General features: G+C 49.5%; 1 protein-coding gene across 3 annotated transcripts in view; it reads right to left on the bottom strand.

The window, feature by feature from the left end:
• Positions 1–16429, bottom strand: part of LOC144178249 (5-phosphohydroxy-L-lysine phospho-lyase) — a 35645-nt gene extending 19216 nt beyond the window's left edge. Inside the window, exons 1-6 of one of the 3 annotated variants that reach the window (XM_077705976.1) lie at positions 15859–16425; positions 11879–12285; positions 10838–10959; positions 8791–8950; positions 7803–7877; positions 7588–7681 (exon numbers count right to left, since the gene is read on the bottom strand). In XM_077705976.1, coding sequence (XP_077562102.1) covers positions 7588–7681; positions 7803–7877; positions 8791–8950; positions 10838–10892 — 384 coding nt within the window. In that variant the 5' untranslated portion in view covers positions 10893–10959; positions 11879–12285; positions 15859–16425. Of the gene's footprint in view, positions 1–7587; positions 7682–7802; positions 7878–8790; positions 8951–10837; positions 10960–11878; positions 13311–15858 lie in introns of those variants that run through there. The other 2 variants (XM_077705962.1, XM_077705968.1) reach the window with 2 other exon arrangements.
• Between the last annotated feature and the right edge of the window lie 5112 nt (positions 16430–21541).

Here is a 21541-nt window from a genome sequence, read left to right as displayed (position 1 = left end):
CAAATGGATACCTCTGTGAATCTATCTTGTTACTCGGTGGGATATTTACCTATGTAAGTTGTAACTCGTAGTCGGATTCTTTGTGCCATTCCTGCTGCCACATTTCACGAAGTCTCTGTCGTATAGCTGGTTTCATGTCCAGATGTGGAACCAGAGGTTCGTCCACGCGAGTGCGAAGAGCAGCTGCCGCAGTCTACCGGTCGGCGATTTCGTTCCCCCGTATGCTGCTGTGCCCCAGCACCCAGCACACTACTATCCTCATATCTGAAGCATAAGCCAACATTATCTTCCTATAGAGCTGGTATAATACAGGGTTTTTACCTGGTTTGGCCAAATTTAATGCCATCACGACACAGAGAATCTGTAAAGACAACAGATTCTGTGATGTACTCTAGCGTAATTAGAATTCCGTATGCTTCTGCTGTAAAAATGCTGCAGTTTGCGTTCACTGTCTTTGTACTAGTGAAGTTGGGGCCATGTGCAGCGCATGAGACGCCAGAAGCGGACTTCGAAGCATCTGTGTAAAAAGTAGTGTAGGGGTGCGTGTGTTGCAAGTGTAAAAAATGCTGTAAAACAAGTTCTCTTGGTGCGCTTCTTTTGCTTATCTGTCTAAAGGATGCGTCACGAGACACTGGGCGCAGGTCCCAAGGGGCAACGAGGTCGGTGGGAGCAGTCTTGTACAAGTCATTAAGTGAGACCTCAAGTTGCAGTGCCTGCATTCCCGTTCGGAAGGGGAATGGCATGGCGATAGATGGACGGTTAGAAAATAAATCGCTAGCTGACGTGTCCGGGATTATCGAATTACATGGATGATTAGTCAACGATGCTATCCTGAGAGCATACGTTACTGCTGCATACGTCCGCTGGTGCTCTAAGCACCATTGATCACACTCAACATATAGGCTTTGGATGGGACTTGTCCGAAAGGCACGGGACGCAAGCTAGAGCCCTAGGTGGAGGACTGGATCCAACATTTTTAAAGGAGCCATGAAGAGAAAATACAACTTTGTTTAATTTGAAAGAACTAGAATTCAGTATCTCACTCAGCTTCATTACAGCCACAAAAGATGTTTTTTTAACGAAAAAAAAAAAGCAAGAAGTATTTGAAAACTTTCAAATTTCGCGCCACAGTGACGTGTTACGAGCACAAATGACATCATACGGGCCAACAATAAAACATAATTTTCAGTGCGTTAACTGCACGGTAGCATTCAAGTGATGCGGTCAAATGGAACTAGAGGCCCCATTACAGACGTCCAGTCATGTGTCGTCGCGACAGGTCAGTTAGGCGGCCGCCAATCGCACAAACAAGGTTCCGTGACGTCATAGAAAAGTTGCGGGAAATTGGCAAGGGGGTCGCGACTGCTTAACACGTTTTCTTTAATATATCCGTTATTTGTTCGAAGATTGCGATGATATTGGTACCATAGTTATCGGGACTAAGCAGTCTTTCTAATAAACCCAACTTGTATTTTGTCTTCATGGCTCCTTTAAGGCTGTTTTAGTGGCGGATCCATATACGACCCTGCCATAGTCAAGGCGCGACCTCGCCAAGCTGTTGAAGAGACGCAGAAGGCACGTTTTATCTGCTCCATAGGACTGATGGGACAAGATTTTCAGAATGTTCATGCCCTGATGCATTTATTCTTTAGTTGTTTAATGTGCGGAATAAACGTAAGCTTGTCACCTAGCACAACACCAAGGAATGTATGTTTCTTTTTTAGCGGAATGGCCGTATCATTCAGAATAACATCAGGGTCAGGCCTTATACCACGCTGCCTCGAGAACAAAACACAGGTACTTTTTTCGGGGTTCACCTTAAAGCCATTCTCATCAGCCCACTCGGCAAGCCTGTTCACACCTAGTTGGACCTGCCGCTCACATATGGCTAGGTTACAGGATTTAAAACTGATATGTATATCATCCACATGTACGGAGTAAAAAATAGTTGGCGGCAGTGCCTTTCGAAGAGTGTTTATCTTAATAATAAATAGTGTACACAAGAGTACCCCGCCCTGTAGAACTCCGTTTTCTTGTGTGTGTATTTCCGAAAGTGCTGCACCAACTCTTACTCGGAAGGTACGCTCAGACAGGTAGCTTTCCAGTGTATTCAGCATGTTTCCTGACACACCGTATGACTTCAGGTCGCGCAGGATACCGCAACGCCATGCAGTGTCATACGCTTTTTCCAAATCAAAGAAAATAGACATGCAGTGCTGCCTGTGAATGAATGCATCCTTGACGTACGACTCCAAGGCCACCAACTAGTCAGTCGTGCATCTGCCCGACCGAAATCCTGCCGGGCAGCTATCGAGGATTCCGCGATATTCGAAGAAGTAAATAAGTCGTCTATTAATCATCTTTTCAAGCAAATTGCTTAGGCAGCTGGTAAGGGCAATGGGATGATAACTAGATGGAGAGGAAGGATCCTTGCCTTCCTTCAGAATTGGTACAACCATTGACTCTCTCCACGCCCGTGGAAAGCGTCCAAGAGACCAAATTTTATTAAAGAGGGAAAGAAGAGCGTCAATTGTGTCCGCGTGGAGGTTTCGCATCATTTCACACGAGATTTGGTCTGGGCTAGGTGCTCAATTTTTACATGCGGCCAGGGCAGCCTGAAGCTCCTGGAGCGAGAATAGAGAGTTGCAAGAGCCCTTCGATGGCTTGTTGTCCCGTATGGGTTGGTGCTCAGCGGACCTTTTATACTGTATAAATGTGCTCGTGTAATGTGACGAACTTGATACGTGTTCAAAGCGTTTTGCAAGCATGTTGCCTGTGGTGCTGACAAGGGGTAAATTGTTTGTCTTGTGTCCTTTGAGTTTCCTTATTCAATTCCATACCTTGGCTGTGTCAGTATAAGAATTAACTCTTTCGTTACCGCAGGAAATTGACCAAGTTGGAAGGGTCTAACAAAACATTTTTTTTGTGCTAGACATATTTGTTAGACACACATTGCAGTGACATAAAATGCAGATTATTCCACGCGATTTCCAACGACACCAGTTTGAATAATGTTTTCCTAAATAATGATTGCGAAAAAAATTATCGAATTCGAAATTTTTGTCCACGCGTCGAAGAAAATAAGAAAAAAGTAAGTTGTGTATAATAAACCACCAGTAGTAGAAAAAATTTAGAATATACATTTGGTAGGTAGACATTTCAAAAACTTGTCCTAGAAAAAAAAATTGAGTTGCGCAGTACAATTTGTCAGATATAAAAGAAAATGTTAGCCCGTGTAGTGCCCGTGCCATGTGGTGAAGCCCAACCACTATTTCAAATTTTGCTATTTTGGATGGTTCTCTAGAAGAAATCTGGTGGTTTGAAATTATTGAAGGACCAAATTAGCCTCCACGTGATGTAAAAACACCTTGTCAATGATTATGACCGGCAAAATATTGAAGGCAAGCAAGCGATGTGAAAAAATTCGCTTGGAGTTGAGAACCAAACTCTTTGGTGGATGCTTGTTGACGTTCTGATGATCACTTATCAATCAGAACTTTCATTCGCTGTTTATTATCATGTTCTGACTCACTATGGTAGCCCTGCTTGCAGGAATAAGGCATGATGTGCTAGAATCATGCCCAGCAAGCTTTCACCAAGCCGCCGTAGGGCTGTGAAGCGAGTTCAGAACTACGAGCCTACTACATTGCAGCGCCACCTAACCATTTCGAAAAGAAACAAATACAAGGCTGTTGGAGACTTTGTCAGAATAGACAGTACTACTAAGAAGCGACACTAGACCTCCGGAAATACCCTCGTATGAAACCGAAACTGGCCGGTGAACAGCTGGCGGTGTTCAAGGCCAATTGGAAGCTTTCTCCTCGTCTGAACTGATACCCGACAACTTGGTGTTATCGTTTGACTTTCAGCGGAAGCTCTTATCGCAGAAGCGAGGCGTATATAAAGTAGAAGCGCGAGCGGCATGCTTGTTTTGAGGAGCAGTAGCGGGCAACGGAGGCGCCATGGCAAATGAGCTTGTAGTTGGGCAACTGCGTAGTAGCGCCAAATATGAATTTCGCAATGCAAAAACGAAACCGAAACTGCTGGAAACTGGTTGAAAATGGCAGGCACACTTGCTTGACATGCGGGGGACCATCAGAAATAAGCTTTGGGAGAATAAAGCTGCCCTTTGTCCGAACCAAAGATCATTAGTGAATAGCTGGGGCCATTTTCAAGTAATTATCACCTCTCAACGCTGTCGGATTGCAAAGCTGAGCGCATTATTCGGTATTTGACTTGCCACGAGCCTTTTGACAAAAAAAAAAATATTATGGTAATGCAGCCTAACCACGATCTGCATCCTTTTTTCTCAAGTGCAGCAGCCACGCCCCCTTCCACAAAAACACACGCACCTCAGCTCGCAAAAAACGCCGTCAAAACTCTCAGTGTCGCCGGAGGGGGAAAATTTAAACTGATTCTAAAAGGGCAGTGCCTAGACTCACCACTGGCCGCATTAGGTGTACGAGAAACGACTACAACATGTCAAAATAGGCAATATAAATCATCGATCACCGGTGATCGATTTGAATAGGCGTGGTAACAAAAGAGTTAATAGATGATATAAAAGACCTCCAACTATTGGTTTTGGCTTCTTTGCGGATGCGCTTTCCCATGGCTTCTGGGCAGTGGGGTATCTACAAAGAACATCCCAGGCCTTATTTTGTGTTTGTTGTGCAAGCCTGCATTCATCATTCCACCAAGGCCTCCTCAGATTAGAAGTACCACAAGATGCCTGGGGAATGGCACTTTGGGCAGACTCAAGGATATGACATGTAAGAAAACTACCCAGGTGACTGATGGTTGAGTAAGAAAGTTTTGATTTTTCCTTAAAATTTGCCCAGTCAGCACCGGATTCTCTGAACTTGTTACACGAGATGGAACTGGAGGGGCCTGTTTCTAGACATCTGAGGGTAACTGGGAAGTTGTCACTTCCGTAGGGGTTAGTGTCGACCTCCCATTCAACAGATGGAGAAAGAATGGAAGACCCAATAGCCAAATCGATGTGCGAATATGTGTGGTGTGTTTGACTGTAGCATGTTGGCTGTTTTTTGTTGAATAGGCAAGCACCGGATGATAAAAAACTTTTCCAGCAAGCGGCCGCTGGTATCAGTACGTTCAGACCGCCAGAGTTCACAATGACCATTTAGATCACCTAATACCAAAAAAGGTGGTGGAAGCTCGTGTGTTAGAGACTCGAAATCTGAACTTGATAGGTAGCAGTCAGGAGGAATGTACAGTGGGGTCCACTGTTAAAGGGAAACGGCGAGCGCGTGGCTGGCCACTGCGCTCCGCGAAGCGCCGTCGCCGAGAAGTGGCGAGAATCGGAGACAGCCGGCACATGCGCACTGACCGCACGAGGCGAGAGAAGTCGCTGTGTCGTCTGCTACGGCGCTTCACCCGGCCGCTGACATCCTTCGATTACGAAATCGCTCAGCTGTTTCAAGCTGATCGGCGCAGCGGAACGCCGTAGCAGACGACAGAGCGGCTTCTGCCGCCTCGTGCGGTCAGTGCGCATGTGCCGGCTGTCTCCGATTCTCGCCACTTCTCGGAGCCGGCGGTTCGTGGAGCGCAGTGGCCACGCGCTCGCCGTTTCCCTTTAACAGTGGACCCCACTGTACAAGCAGCAGACTGTTAATAGCCTATTAAAAATTATTGCTCGGACAGCCAGTGCTTCGAGAGGAATAAGCAACTGAAGGAATTGACAGGCGACAGATTTTTGCATGACAATCGCTACACCAGCAGAGGAGTGAGTGCAGCTGTCTGTGTCTTTCCTGAATACTGTGTATTGAGTGAGGAAGTTGGTTTGTGTGGGTCTCAGGTGTGGTTCTTGTAGGCACATGATATTCGGCTGTTGGTGGAGGTTTTCATAGACGTCGTAGAGGTTTTTCGTTAGGCCCCTACAGTTCCATTGCAATATACTTTGGGCTACTATAAAAACCTAGGAGGATTACGGGGCTGTGTATGGGGTCTTCTGGGGGATGCTACTTACGTCACTGCGCCTGGATGAGGACCCATGCCTGGGGCTTTTTCCCGGGGCCAAAACTGCCGCGATGCTCTTTTGACAACTGGGATGGAGGCCGAGGTGGCGTAATATCCATGTTGTCATCGGAGTTTTGAGGCGCTGACGAGATGGAGGTCTTACGACGCCCACCCCGCAACATGTTTGATGGAATGGCAGCAGATCCTGCCAGCACCTTTTTTTGATATGTTGGACATGGCTGCGAAAGAGGGGCCTCCCGCTTCCACATCCACCGGTGTTTCGGCGGCAGGTGTGTGTGGAGTGGCGACCGAAACGCCAGTTCCAACGTTGCTCTGTTCTTGTGCAACACCTGCAGCCGCCGCAGGAGTTGCAACGGTGTTTTGGGCTGCCACAGGCAGCACCTCGGGGGCGGAGGCGGGACCAAATCAGCTTCGCGTCGGCGTAGCCTCCTGAAGGGAGCAGTGCATGCCGTTTGCGAGCTTCTGGGAATGACAGATTTTGGGTCACCGAGGTTGACGATCTCTTTGTCTTGTTTGAATTTCCGGCAAGAGCGAGAATATGCTGCGTGGGGTCCATCGCAGTTGCTGCACTTGAATTGCATTGCTTTGCACTCGCCAGTCAGACAGCCGTGTCCGGCACACTTAGCACACGTTTGTTTCCCTCGGCACCCACTAGTTCCATGCCCATACCGTTGGCACTTAAAGCAACGGCACGGGTTGGGTATATACACTCTGGTCTTGCAGTGAATAAAGCCAGCGTTGACAGACTCTGGCAAAGTGCAACGACCAGAGGTTGATGTGCTTTGTCCTTACCTCCTTTCCGTCACGTCTCATTGTGAGGCGTCGAACAGCGGTTACCCCCTGCTCGCGCAAACCATCCGAGTCAGCTTCATTTATCAGTTCTGCTTCGGAAATGACTCCTTGACAGCTGTTGAGGGTGCGGTGGGGAGTTACAGCGATGTCAGAGTCGGCTAACTCCGTCTGCTCCAGTAGGGTGTTCGACTGGTCCCTGTTGTTCACTTCAATAAGCAGATCTCCAGAGGTTAGTTTTTTCCCTTGGTAGGTTTTGCCTACGAGACTTTCTATAAACTTTGCTACTAAGAACACAGACCTGCTGGTAATGGGCGTTGCCTCATCAGCTGCCTGCATCATTAGAAAGCGTGGAAAGTTGTCGGGATTGGTGAAAAGCCGGTTTTGAAATAGGCTTGAAAATTGCTTCGGTGCAGGCCCTTTTTGCAGGGGAAGGGGGTTCTTTCTTCATTGACCTTACCCTGGTAGTCAATGAGGTCCCAGAGCTCCCTGCCTGGTGGCCCATCGGCCAGAGCTTGACCAGGGCTCCGACGGCCACCGTTTGCGGCTTCTACCCTTCACCTTTAAACACCTCGCCACGGCTGGACACAGCTTATGCATGGGAGCTTGGGGTCCGCGGTGTCGCTGCTCACCGTCACCATGAATACTCAAGGTGCCCCGTGCGGGGGCTAATTATGGTAAGAGGATGCAACCAGCCAGGGATGCAGCCAAGGAAAGGGGGGGGGGGGGGTTCAAACCCCCTCCTTACGAAGGTTTTTTCCAGGTAGCTGACTAGTGCGAGTGTTCCTTTCAACTCACCACATGTACAGACTTTTTCTTTTGCCAGCCGATGATGTGGTTGAACTTGTATGGGCTGATGGCTGTGGTGGACTGGAGGTGGCCATGGTAGGCACTGTATAGATAAAGGTCAGCTGTCAGGTTGGCACATTCACTTCCAGGGCAGTGTACTAGAATCCAAGCACCTAAATACTTTATGTCTTTGTACTGAGCAAAATGGGAAACTATTTGAATACCTGTCAAGGCAAATGATGTCCTTGTGCTTGGTGTGACACCTGGCCAGCCTCATGGCAAGGTCATTGGCCTCCGACCTGCAACACGGCAGAATAAGGGACACAACCCAACACACGCGTGAAATCAACACAATATATATATATATAAAAAAAAGGGGGGTTCCACATGTGCCCGCTCATAGTGCGCACAATTTTCCAACACAGCGACTGGTTGGGAGCAATTTACTGTCACTTCACCAAGCCATGCACAACCGGCAGATTCCGTTCGTTGCATGCCCCTCCTGTCAAGATTCCACCAGGATCTTGCAAAATGGCCTTAGTGAAAGGAATGCGGACCCAACTATGTGAAAAGCTTCGGTCGCATGCGAGGTATCCACCAAGATGCTTCAACCGTGACCGTTCTGTAAAACAATTTAAATAAATTTTAACCTTTGCACGCACAAGAAAGCTCAGAACGGATATGATGCGTTGAGCGCCTCGTCTCGAGTGCCGGTGTCAGAGCTCCAGTGATGTAGTCCAGGCACTGGCGTGCTCTGCTCCACCTTCTGCCTCACCTTAGCCTTGGCACTGACGAGTGCATGCGACCACAGCTGGTCTGGATGCGTGCGCTTGCTCTGTCCGGTGTGCGCGTCCAGACCGTCCGTGGTGAAACGAAAACGGCGACGTCATGAGTGCCCTCCTGCCACCCTGGTGTTCGTTTTTTCAAATTGTACCAACACGAATAAATGAGGCTGCAAATAATTCGCACTGCGATCGACCATCTAAGGCGCCATTCTACGATTACTGGGCTTGTGGGTACCCACAGCAGCGAGGAAAAAAAAAAAAAAAACATGCAAAATGAAAATTTTGTGCCAGTGCTCCTGTACGCCATGGTGAAAATGGAAACCGCTTCATAGGGGAATGATGCAACAACACAGATGGCCACAGCTTGAGCCAACGTTGCTGCGGGCATCAGCAGGGCAAGGATGTGAAAGATTACGGACGCACTCACCCCGAGTTAACAAAGTAGCAGACGGACAGCTTGTTGGGGAAGTAGTTTGTGAGCCGCTGGGCGTACAGGACGAGGTTGTCGTGCAGGTAGCGACTGTTGGTGCTCAGCAGAGCCATCTGCTCCGCGCCAGCCTTGACCACGTGTGGATGGCAGTGGCCCACTGCAGAGGCCACACACAAGCTCACTAAATTTCTTCTCTGATCAGGCACACCACAGGAGAGGGCTACAAATTCAAACCTTTCAGGTATCAGGCGGAAAAACCTCGTGCACATGGCAGTTTCTTTTTTCCTTTACTGTACCAACACACTAGGCTTTACACAATGCTGAGGAAGAACAGCAGAATAGGACACACTGTTATGAGCACCGAACACCACTTTGCTTTTTGCAATAGCTGAAACACTTCCACTTCCATTTTGGTTATTATAAAATGGCAATACTGGGAGATGAGAACAGTAGCTGCTGGAGTAGTACTTGTTGGGGACGCTCCAACAAGAATCACTAGCCAAGACGAACTAAGGAACAGAGCCAGGCCATGAAGACAAACTACAGGTTCTGTTCAAAAAGAGCTCCATGTCCCAGTGACAATGGGACCAATTTTATCGCAAACAAAAACACAATCGACACAGTATTAAAGAAAAAAAAAATAACCAGTGGCAACTCTCAGCCCTATTCCAGCGATTTCTCTATGCTGTCACAGAATGCTAGGCCACTGCCAGGAAATGAGAACAGGCGATTGCAGTGGGGCTAATAGTTCCATTCAATCACATTGAGTGCCTACGTGCAGTGAACACACTGATACCCGTGTTCATAGAGCACATCTATATTGTCACTCCTGCCCACAGTTCATCCAGGCACATACTATAGTGCAAAATATGAGAGTACAACATTCCTTGCATATTTTCTTTCAGCTAAAAGAAACAACTGTCTTGACTGGAATGGAGCTGAGCAGTTTTTTTCAAACTGAACAAAGTTAGATTGGCACAATTTTGGTTTTTGCAGAGCAAGAAGACGCCAGCAGGTTTCCCGCAGCAGAGGCTGCGCTTCCTAGTGGTGCCAAGATTTGCTGCGTCACCAGTGCTATTGCCACGACTGTGCGTCATGCTCAATCGATTTGATACACTGATGCTCCCGAAAAGGTGAGGGTACTACGAATTAATCAGTACTGCTAATCCAGTCCCGTTTAATAGGCACAGTTCTTTGGAACACACACATACAGTACCGCATTTGCACTATTCTAATGCAAACCCTTTTTTTTTTTAAATAAATAAAAGGCGTGCAAAGCTTACGGAATGGCTTTAGCTGCCAACAGCTTGTGCGGATTTATGTTCAATAAAATATTTGTGCAAGTATATGGAGTCTGTTTGTTAGCGAAATTATTTTGTGTGCGCGATAGAATCAGCGCCAAGTTGTTTTTGTGGTTTCTGGGTGTTGAATTCTATTCCGCGTTACAATCGGGGACGCGTTAAAACCGCTAAGATACAGCAGGTAGGGCAGAGCCCACGTAGTGTACAGAGCACCGAGTTTACGCCCTACAAACAGAATGTACATGTTCTGCTTTTGCTCCTCAAACTCTCTCTTTCCCCTGGCCGCTCTGGGTGATTGAAGACTGGCGAGTGGGAACACGTCCTGTTCAGGCACAACAAAAAAAGCACCCACGTCATCCTGACCTTTCAGACCTACGCAGCTTCCCGGATGAGCAACGAAAATTGTGAGGAAAACAAAACTACAAAGGAAGCTGCCAGCAACGGCTCTCCCTCGCTTAGTTGCACCTGCCACTCAAAAGGAAAGAGAGCAAACTGCACCTTTACAGCCAGCAGGCCAGATGCTCTGCGATACAGCTGCGAGCTGGAAAGCGCTTTATTGGCTGACGAGAGACCTCCACCCCACTGGAAAACAGCAAAGCGTGCACGACGAACCCCCTATCTCCACTGCAGTGATAGCAATAGTAGCAATAAAAACAAGTGCACAGAAGAAAGCTACGGGGGCCTTCGCAGACAACAACAGTGCTCCGAAAGAGACAAGAGCGAGGCATAAAAGGGGTCCGTACCGTGGGCCACGTTGTTGATGCAGTCAAGGTACGCGTTGCCAGCCTCATCGTACATGTACTGGCCCTGGCCGCGCACTATCTTCAGGGGCCCATTGCTCTTGAAGAACACGGTGCACGACTTCCTGCACCACACACGGGCAGCAGAGACAGAAAGACACCCGTCGGACAACGTCACAGAGGGAAAAAAAAAAGTGCGACCAGCATTGCTTTTTGCCCGACTTTGTTCCCTTGGGCTGCTAGACCAAGAGCAGAGACTAGTGCACGCTTCAGCACAGGCCCCCCTTTATTCCACTAACCGAACAAGGAAGGGGCCACCGATTCCCTGCTCCGATTGATGCCACTTGTGCCAATCGCCGATGCACCCAGCACAAACTACCTTTCCAAACTTAGTCTGTTTCAGGGCACATTGCTTCGATGCTCGTGCAACTCCTTGTCGCTGAATTCTTAAAGTGGTTCCAATAATTCCCCTAACAACCGCAGCTTGGCTGACGGGACGATTTGATTCCTTTGAACAAGCCACAGAGGTGCTTGTATGAACGCAAACAGGATCCAATAGAATCTCCTTTGCACGTGCCACAAAAGGGCTAGAAGTCAGCCAACAATAACAAACGAGCTAGCGAGCAGTCGGTCGTGCTGCCCAAGAGACAACGCCGGCGCATTTCGATCATTTTTGCCTGCGGCAGCCCCAGAGGGGAAGGGTGGTGCCTGGAACTGAAATGAATGCAGGAGCACAGTTTCGCTGCAAGAGAGTGCCGCTGTAAAGGCTCACACCACATGCTTAACAAGCACGAGAACACACGAGCGGATGACAGGGGGGGGGGGGAGAGAGGAAAAGAAACGAGAACTGGTCGCAGGCCTCGTCGGCAGGTGGCTGCCCCAGCAGGGAGGAGTCCGGGGGGCAGTCGGGGAAGCAGGACAGGGGCGAGAGAGCAATGCACGCAGCCACAAGTGCACGGACGTCCACTCTTTCGCCCCCGTCCAGCCCACTAACGCGCCCGGCGGGGCAGCGACAAAGCGAAGTAGGATCAAAGAGATTATTACCTTCCCCTCTTTCTGCCGAGCCAATACGCGCTAAGCACACCCGCCCCCAGCAGGGGAGGAGACTAGAGCTAGTTCAGGGCACGCATGGCCGGGGGTGGCTTCCCAGCAGTCTTCGGGCCACCAGGAACAGCCGGGCGGCCGGGTGGCGTCACACCTGGGCCGCTTTGTGCGGCGGCCGTCAGCCGAGAGAATCTGTCCGCTCATCTGACTGACAAGTCCACCGCGCGCTAGGGCTACTGAGTCCCGAGCGCATTCCCGTCTCCGGGACACTGCAAACAGCCGAGCGGGGCGGCGGCCCGCAAGACACCTGCTGCGACGGGAAGGGCAGTTGGTGGACAGGTGCTGGGAGCCGCTGGCAGCGGGCAGCAGCTGCGCTGGTGGTTAGGGCTTGGGCGCCTAAAAGGAAACTAAAAGAGGCGAGCCGGATTAGTATGTGCAGTAGACACCGGCCAGGGGCTTGTCTTTTTTTGCTTTTCTGCACTCGCACAGGCACACACACGCAGACATGTGCCGGGGACGGGCAGCCCTGGTCCCAAACACCCGAGCCATGGCAGAGGCCGCCGAACGACGGGGGAATGGCAATCGAAGCCACTTCAAAGGCCCAGTTCGCCTGATGACCATCCACACTTGAAGTGAAGAGGCACAAGCCATGCACTTGGGAAAATACTGCACTCGGCAAGTTATCGAGCGTGTGGTTTGCACATTATCCTCAAACCTTATCGGGCAGTTTTTATCAAAAGCACAGTCAAATGGGCATCACTAACCTGCCCCAAGCACCGCACGCGGAATTCGAGTGCCTTGCTCATCCCTCTCGAGAGCAGAACGACCACCTCGCACCCGCTTTTACCCAAGTGTCGCTTACGCCGAATCCAGTTTGCTGTCACAAGGATTCACCATCTGTGCGTGTGTGTGTGTACTACAATAGATATACACATGAGGAGCTTTTTTTTTTTTTTTTCGAAATGAGTCATATACCTAACCCGAATTTGAGAAACAAGCATAAGTTTGTTACCGGACCCAAATGCAACGCCGTCAAAGCTCATATATTTTACGTGTCCACCAGGGCAAGTTTATGGCCACAAGTAATTAAACATTACGCCAGGAGTTGGAGCAATATCGAGGGATCGGGCTCAAGTTGAATTGAAACACCCACGTTCTTATGAAAACATCCACTTCCAAGGATGGTGAAATTCAGTTTTGGCTTCAAAAATACGCAAAAGGGCTTCAAGAACAGCAGAACTACACACGGAGAGTCCTCTTGGCACCATTAGGAGCTTGTTTCGAATTCTTCCCCAGGATGGTTTTCTTGGACACGACTGAAGGCAGTCAGGAAGTTAGCGAGCTCTTCATTGTTGTGCCACGAATTTCCGAAACGCTTCACAGAAAGGCTGCTCATATCTTCTTCACCTTAATGAACTGGTTCATACTCTCAGAGGGGGGGGGGGGGGGGGGGGGGGGATCTGCCAGGGCATGGAAGCGTTAAGCACTAAGGGTGAATTTAGGAGTAAAAATTCAGTTAAGCACTAAAAGGGTGAATTTAGGAGTAAAAAAATAAATGTAACTTTAGTTATTTTGTAAGGGCGGGCAAGACGAAATGAAATCATTGTCTGACATCTCCCAGTTTCATTTCGTTCACTTCGTCGTTGGCATCTGGGGACAGATCTTTCGTCACTCTCCGTCCGAATTCATAACAGGCCAGCTCCGGAAAGCAAAAAACAGCACCCTTCCGAAAACACTAACGAAACTGAGTGGCCAAGCCAAAAGCAAACCCCAATGGGCAAATGGATTTGCCCATTTTGATCCGTGAAACAGCAGGATGTGGCTCATTTTCGATACGAACTACGATTTGCATACATGTTCTCAGGGGGTCACTTCAACCATTTTCTGGCCACTTTTTTTTTTAGGGGAAAGCTGCCGAGGTTTTCTTGTCATGGCAGTTTCATCGGACGTAGTTTCGGTTTCTGGATGTGGCTCATTTTGAAAATTGAAAGGAAAAAAAAAAAAAAAAAGAAAAACCTCATATATATATATATATATATATATTTATCTTAGGGCTGGGTGTAGATTCAAAATTTTAGCCCGATAAATTGGCTGGCTTTAATCAGCCCGCTGACTGGTGGCATTGGTTGGGAATGCACTAGACATGTTGCCAAGACGGCGAACCTTTGGAGCAATTTTGAAAGCACTGCAAGGCAACATGCCTTTAGCAGCTGTGTCGCGTTGCCTGTGGTGCTGACAAGGGGTAAATTGTTTGTCTTGTGTCCCTGGAGTTTCCTTATTCAATTCCATACCTTGGCTGTGTGAGTGTAAGAATTAATAGATGATATAAAAGACCTCCAACTATTTTTTTTGGCTTCTTTGCGGATGCATTTGAGGCAAGGAACGCATCCTACACGATACCGCCACCCTTTTCGCCTTGAACTACAGGTCGGCACTTTTACCCTCCTCCTCCCCGAATTCAAAACGTTTAGCAAGGCTAGGACGATGGAGTAGTTAATAAAAGTCCGACCAAACAGCGGGTATTAAAATTAACAGATTGTGCACACACAATGACCTTTATCACTAAACTACTTCTAGCAACTCTTCCTGTAAGTGTGCTGGAAACTGGGAAGTAGCTTGCTCGACCATGGCCAGTGATTTTGACGTCTGCACCAAAGTAGACGTGGTGCAAGTGCAGGACAGAAAAAAAATCCATAACAAGAAAATGTAAACAACGTTGTTTACGTCAGGTTTATAGAGTTTTGAGCCAATGCAGAGCACCCCTAAGTGCATGGAAAAAGCCCCCCCAACATCCGACCAGGATGGTGAATTTTACAGCGTGTACCCAAGCTAATGCGCAGCGTCCTGGTACATGACATCAGAGTTGGGACAAGGTACACCACGACCTCGGGCACACTTGCACAATCAAAGAAACATACTTCACAAGCCTTGAAATGCTTTATTTGGGCCACAAAACTGGTCGGAACAGGACGACAGAAAACGCCAATAACCGCGCTGTGCATCGACAAAAGCAAGCATTGAGCAAGGTTTGTGAAGACCTGTTCTTGCGAATGCCGCTATATAAAACAACGCTGCTTGCAGCAGCGACCGCACGGATGCAGGAAGGCCGCCATCCAGGCCGGAAGAAGCGCTAAAAAGAATTTCTTACTTCGTAAAACACTCAGGGCGAAGTCAAAGCTTGCCGAACACGAACAAAAATGCTAATCGCAGCCCTCATGAAAACTACGCAGAGTTGGCGGCCAAATGTCTTTTGCATTCATGTTTTGTCACCCCGTTTCTCTGGGGGACAACGTTGACAACCACACTTTTAAATCAACCGTTACCGTGAGACCCTCTGTAAGGCCATATAACCTGACAAATTTCACAATTTTATCGGACTCGGAAAGTACGGAGCACCCACTTTTCGTAGCACAACCGCGAGCTCCGATCGAGCAGCACCGATAAACGAGCTAGCCTGACGGTAGGCTTGCTTGCATGACAGATACGCGAACAGCTGACATCGTACGAGAATCGTGAGCATTTCCTCGCCCGCTGTCTGCTGCTGGCGCGTCGCACGGAAGGCGCTGACGGTGTCGAATTGTTCTCGCGCTCAGACTGGCTGCACGCCACTGCGGCATTGAGCAAAGAGTTTCCGAAAATAACACGATCCGAGCGTCGGAAAATGCTAGTGGTGACGCCCCTACCGCAGAAGTCAAAAGGGACACAGTGGTTTTGGGACACCAGCAAATCCTTCATTTGGCGGCCGGAAGGAAAGATTAACTGGGAATTTACACGACACTAACGGCGCCCAATGGAAACAGAGTCAAGGACGTCTTTTCTTTTTCCCGGTTCCGCGGGGTCAATGAATGATCAAGCCCGTAACCGCATCAGAGCGATCGCTGCTGCAAGCTCGGCACAGATGCCGAATGCACTTGGCGATATGAACGGCAGGCCGAAATCATGAATGAAACGCGAATCGCATTCCCTGCATTCAGACTTACCCGATGTAGATGTCGCGAAGGCGCATAGTTTCATCTTTGCAAATTTTCTCGAGTGAGGACGGTGCGCAGGACTCCATTGCGGCTGGGCAGTAACAGCAGCCGATGCGTGCCACGGGATGACTAGTGTGCTGCGTACGCAAGGGAAGACCGCACAGCGACGCTACAACTGGCAACAACAGCTTGAACGACCGCGGCCCCGAGCTCAAGGCGCCAAGCCGCACTGTGCGCTTATAATGGCCCCCTGCCTTTTTGCGCCAGCGAAGCCATTGGTCGCGCCCGGCAGCCGCCTGTCAGACGAGCCAATCGTGTCGCTGTCACGACGTGACGTCGTCCGCTATCGGGCGGAGAGGGCTCGGGGAGATGGGCGCAGATGTCGCGTCAAGGCGTTCGGTTTTCCAGGGATACTCTGCGTGATCCACCGGGAGGCGCAAATGCCGATGCGGCCCCTGCTGGGGCCGTTGTGGCCAGGGCTGCGGACGTAGTGCGCCACGGAATGGTCGTAGGCTGAATAGCGGAAATGAAACCGAACAGAAGGAAGCGTGCTCTCGAGGTCGATTTCCTTTTTCAAACACGCCCGTTCCTACATTGCAACGTGCAGTGGCGCGAACGAGTTCGTTCGTTAGTTGGGCGCTCTCCCGGCGGCGGCTGGATCCAGCTGAAACCGCTTTGTTGGTGGGGGGGGGTAGCTAGAAAATGGGCTCAGCACCGCCACGGCGCTGCTGAGCCCATTTTCTGGCTCCTTTCTCTCGTCGCTTTTGCTTTTTTCTGTTTTTTCTACTTTTTTTTTTTCTTTTTCATAGCGCGCTGGCGAGAGGGGGCCGTGACGAAGACCGACTGGCGGCGCGTCGCCCATGCGCTGTGCACGTGGCGGTGGCGTGTCGGAGGGCGTGTTACTCGCGCTCCGGGGGTGTGTGCGGCTGCTTGGCGAGCCTCGGCTGCCTCGGCGAAGGTAGTGGCGAAGGGCCCTGGCAGCGCGCGCTGCAGCCGGTTCCCGGGGCGTTATCGCGCGCCACCCAGCTGATGGAATGGAGGTGCGCGCCTTGAACGGCGGCGTGCCTTCGGGTAGTACGGCAGGCTCACTGAGAGTCGCGCTAAGTTGATTCAAGGGACAGAACCTCGCTGAAAAGCTGTTGGCCCGCTCAACTTATCGATGTCTCGCACCACACACGTCATTTTTCATTTGCTGCGCGCCCTCGCTCCGTTTCCGTCTGCAGATCGATGTCAGTCAAACCTTTGGACCGCTCCTGGCTCCGCAGCTGGTACTAGCGCTCAAGACCATGATATTGTCCCTCATTCACTCGCGGAGACTGCAAGGTCCCACGCGTTGCGGCAGGCCACGCCACGTGGACGTTTTGTCGTCGTGAACGCGTAATATTGTATTGGGCGGTCGGGCCGGTTGTATTCGGCGAATCGGGAAGACATGTCGAGGGCGGTATAGGAAAGAAAGGGGTTCCGGCGATTTTCCCGGGTTTGTTTTAGCTCCACTTAATTATGCACCGGCCCTCGTTCTTCGAAGGCGAAGCCTTTCTACCTGAAGGCGAAAAGGGATCGTGTAGGATGCGTTCCTTGCCTCAAATGAGGAATATGGTGTTGTTGAGATGCTCCCACAGTATGGTTATGTGAAAAAAAAAAAAATCGATCAACGCGAAAGGGCAACGTGGCCGTATTGCTGTGCTCGTTACTCCGCTTTAGCTACTTGGGAATCCTTCCAAGTTACAACTAGAAGTGATTTAGCTAAATTCTTTTGTTAGCATTACTTCCCCACTGACACGCATCTACTTCCGTAACAAGCATAAGTCGGATAGGTAACCACGTGCTGCTCCCAAAGTCGCACCCCAAAGCTTCGATGTAAATTTGTGAAGAGATACGATCTATGAACGCAGTTTTCACATTATTTGTGTCTTTATATTTAATTCACTCAACAGATATGTCGAGTTGATTGATTGTAGGGTTTAACGCGCCGACGCAACGCAGGCGATGAGGCGCGCCGTAGTGGAGGGCTCCGGATTAATTTTGACCACCTGGGGATCTTTAACGTGCGTCGAAATCTCGTGCACACGGGCGTTTTTGCTTTTCGCCTCCATCAGAAAAGTGGCCGCCGCGGCCGGGAATCGAACCCGCGACCTCGTGCTCAGCAGAGATATGTCGAGTTGCCCTGATGATTGATAAACAGAAACTGGCAGATGCTTATTAATGTAAACCATAAGTGTAACGGCGCCAAGAGAATTGCGAAGTCGTACAAACCTTACGTAGGGCCCAGGATGTGGCAAGAGCCCGCAGACGTGGCGACAGCTACATACCACACCTCCTTCTAACTGGCTTATTCATTACTTTGCAGAGGGGGCATACGCAGAAATTTTGCGCGAGAGGGGATTGTGTATTTTATGCGTTGTTCCAGCCTACCAGGCTTTGTAACAGTGGTACCTTTTTTTTTTGTCTGTACCATGTGTGGTTATTTATCAAAGACTGGCGATAAAGGGGAAAAAAAAAGCAAAGGAGTGTGCTTGCAACTCGAGGTACGCAGGGAAGGGGGGGGGGGGGTGCAAAATACTGCCAGCCTTTACTAGCAGCCTATGGTTTTTTTACGGCCTACACATCAGATACCCCCAGTACGTCTGTTCGTGATGAAGAGTGCCATTATAGGCGTACATCAGGATCAAGACTGCGCAAGCATCTGCCCTCAAGTCGAACAACGTTATCGGCGTCTGCAGATAGATGGCTGCCCCTCCACGACTGCACTACACGCCCCGATAAGTAAATTCACGAGATAACGACATCCTTAAGTTTCCGACACGCTAAGGGAGTCGGCGTGTCTCGATAAGAGGGTACGTAACAATGAAAAAAAATGCAGTGCGATAATTGATATGGGGCCCTGGGCCCTATTCTCGACTGCACAAATTGCCGGCATTTCGCCCATGTTCTTTTGCGTAAGCACGACGTAAGCAATCAGTGACGTGCTGCACCTATAGCTATGACGACATGCAGTGTCATTTGACGAGTCACTCATAAAGATCGCTACCAAGGTATCAAATATTGTGCAAGAAACATATAAAAACACTTGGCATGTACTATAAAAATTAAGACGGTAGCTGAGACTGACAAGAAAAACATATTTCTGGAGGTCAAATTTGACGTCAACACCACAAGGCGATCGAGTAACGTTGATCCAAAAGCGAGCGAAAGGCGGATGTCGAGCTAAAGAACATCTCACAATTTTTTTACCGTATCTATTTTCACCGTAGCTGGGCTCTCTGCTTCAATGCAAGCTTTGTTGCGTTATCACCTGCCCTGCCGCCACCGCCGCCACGGCATCGTCTGCTGCTATGTTACAGTTTATGGCGTGATCACAGAAAAAGACGGCCGCGACCATCGCTTTTATGACACAAAAGAGCAGCGAAGCGCTACGCCTGATAACCGCGGAGCGCACCGATGTCGCCGATTCACTCATTCGTCAAGCTCGACTGCAATCAGCGCTGTAATGAACCAAATAGTCACTTTTCTTTGTTATTTTTCTCTTGAGTTCGATCATGTGACCCAACAGCTTACTAGGACGAGTATAGACAAATGCCATGCATTGGGTTCTCTTTGTCATGGAGAGGCTTGTACTGCCCTCTTACGTTGAGGTTACGCCAAACAAATAATTTTTATTTTATTGCCAAACATAAAAGCAAAATACTGCACGTTATTTGTTTGCTGGTTTGCCAGCAAATGTTTGCCAGCAAATGGTTTTGGTTTGCCAGCAAATGCCAGCAAACATTTGCAAATGTTCACTGGTTTGCCAGCGGAGCACCGCGAACTCGCTATGAATGCCTGCAGTACTTGACCGTGTCGGCCACATGACAGTAAAAATACCTGCTAAACATGAAATATTATTTCTTTACTAATTTTTGGTGCAAGTAAAGTTCATTCCTCCTGCTTAGCTTTTTTCTCCATAAACCTACGCACTGATTAATCGATAAATTATCCGATTAAAGCTGTCGAATATTTTGGTTAAAAATTGTAACAGACGCCCAGCCCCAATAAAAACAAAATCAATGTAGGGCCCACCAAAATCATGGGAAAATGTGAACATTCGCTTGCACACAAAGTGTGCAGCGCAACGCTTGGAAGCGGGGAAGTTAGTAATGGGGAGCTCTCGCAAGCACGGCTTGCGAGAGCTGCACGCTGACGCATCTCGGTGGTAAAACAGGCGCAGTGGCGAAAGAGCAGCACGGTCGTCGTTTCCTGGGCTTTGCACAACAGATACGCGCGCTCGGGCCGGCTGTCTCTCTGGCGTCCCAGCCTCCCACAGCGCGCATATAGTAAGGCCTTAGAATTCGAGACGATGGTAGTAGCCTGCGTGCCCGTACTTGAAAGAACTATATGGCCACCTCTTCCCCCGTTTCTGGGTTGGTCGTAGGGATCGAGCAAGATGAGGTTGCATTTGCCCGCTGATCTACCACCACGCCCTCTACCACACGTTGGCCAGGGTAGTCCGCCGTGACGACGTACCGTATACCGCCGGGTTCGAGCTGTACTTCGCACGGGCAAGCCAGTACTCCGGATGCATGTTTCTAGGCAGCGGAACCACACTTATTTTGTCTCGTAGGTCCCCTTCAATGGCGTCTTTGGTTTCATTCTGCGCGGTGCGCGTAAGGTATGTGCAGCGACTCCTTCAGCGCGCATAGTTGCGTTCAAGATGATGGTAATAGCCTGCGTGCCCAGTTGGGGTCCCAGCCAGCTTGTATTGGGCCTTTAATTTGCGCTTCTTTAAGTTCATCCAACGTGTTATGAATGCCCATCTCCAGTAATTTTTCTCTGGAGGCAGCTATTGGAATACCTACAGCCGCCTTGCGAATAATTCGGTCTATTTTCTCTTTCTCTGCTTTCTTCAGTTTCAGGTACGGCCTCAATGGGCAAGTGCATTAGCGAGTTCTTTTTTATCGGACGCTATCAGTCCCACTAAGCTTTTGCTTTAAAAAAACCAGTTCCATCCCGGTGGCCAGCAAGCCGGTACGAGGAAAAGCACAACTTATTTACACGGAAATTGTTTGCAAAGTGAAAAAGAGAAGTTTTGCTTATAGAGTACTTTCTTCGGGTGTAACTGAATGGTAAGAAATGGTGAAAGACAGCGTCGGTTGAAGCGGGTCCAGTGGCGTTAGGCCTAGGCCGCGGTGACGTCCGATGCATGGTTGCTCGCCCTCGCCGGCGTAGTGCGCGACGATACACACTTCTACGGTGCCTCGATGCGCTCCCTTCATCGGCTTTTTAATCGAGGCAGCCTACGCACAGCCGAGTAGACATGCAAGTATAGGGTGTATTCACTGGGCTTTCGACCGCGCGGAGCCGACGCCATATGTGCGGTTGGACTGCCGCGCGGGCAGCGCGTTTCCCGACGCGAAACGTGGTTTGCGGCGTGGTGTTGGCAACAACTTTCCTGTGGAGGGTGTTTTTTCTGCGTGATTCGTTGGTTTGCGAATGCCTTGTTGTAAGGAGTAGCCAGCATTGTTTTCGCTTCGTAATTCCGGAATGCGCTGTTCACGCCTTCTACAACCGGAGACCCGAAGCAGGCTGCACGACGAAAGCAAGCTCGCCGCGTTTCTTTTTTTTTTTTTTTTTGCTGCTTCGAAGCGAATGCTAGAGCAGTGCTTGAAGACGGCCGGGCTTCATTCGACGAATTCGTGAAGAGCTTATCGATGATGTG

Source organism: Haemaphysalis longicornis, unplaced genomic scaffold, assembly GCF_048455015.1.
Source record: "Haemaphysalis longicornis isolate Haplotype H1 unplaced genomic scaffold, Haemaphysalis longicornis Haplotype H1 scaffold_1, whole genome shotgun sequence".
Classification (NCBI taxonomy): domain Eukaryota; kingdom Metazoa; phylum Arthropoda; class Arachnida; order Ixodida; family Ixodidae; genus Haemaphysalis; species Haemaphysalis longicornis.
This window is presented reverse-complemented; position numbering and strand designations above follow the sequence as displayed.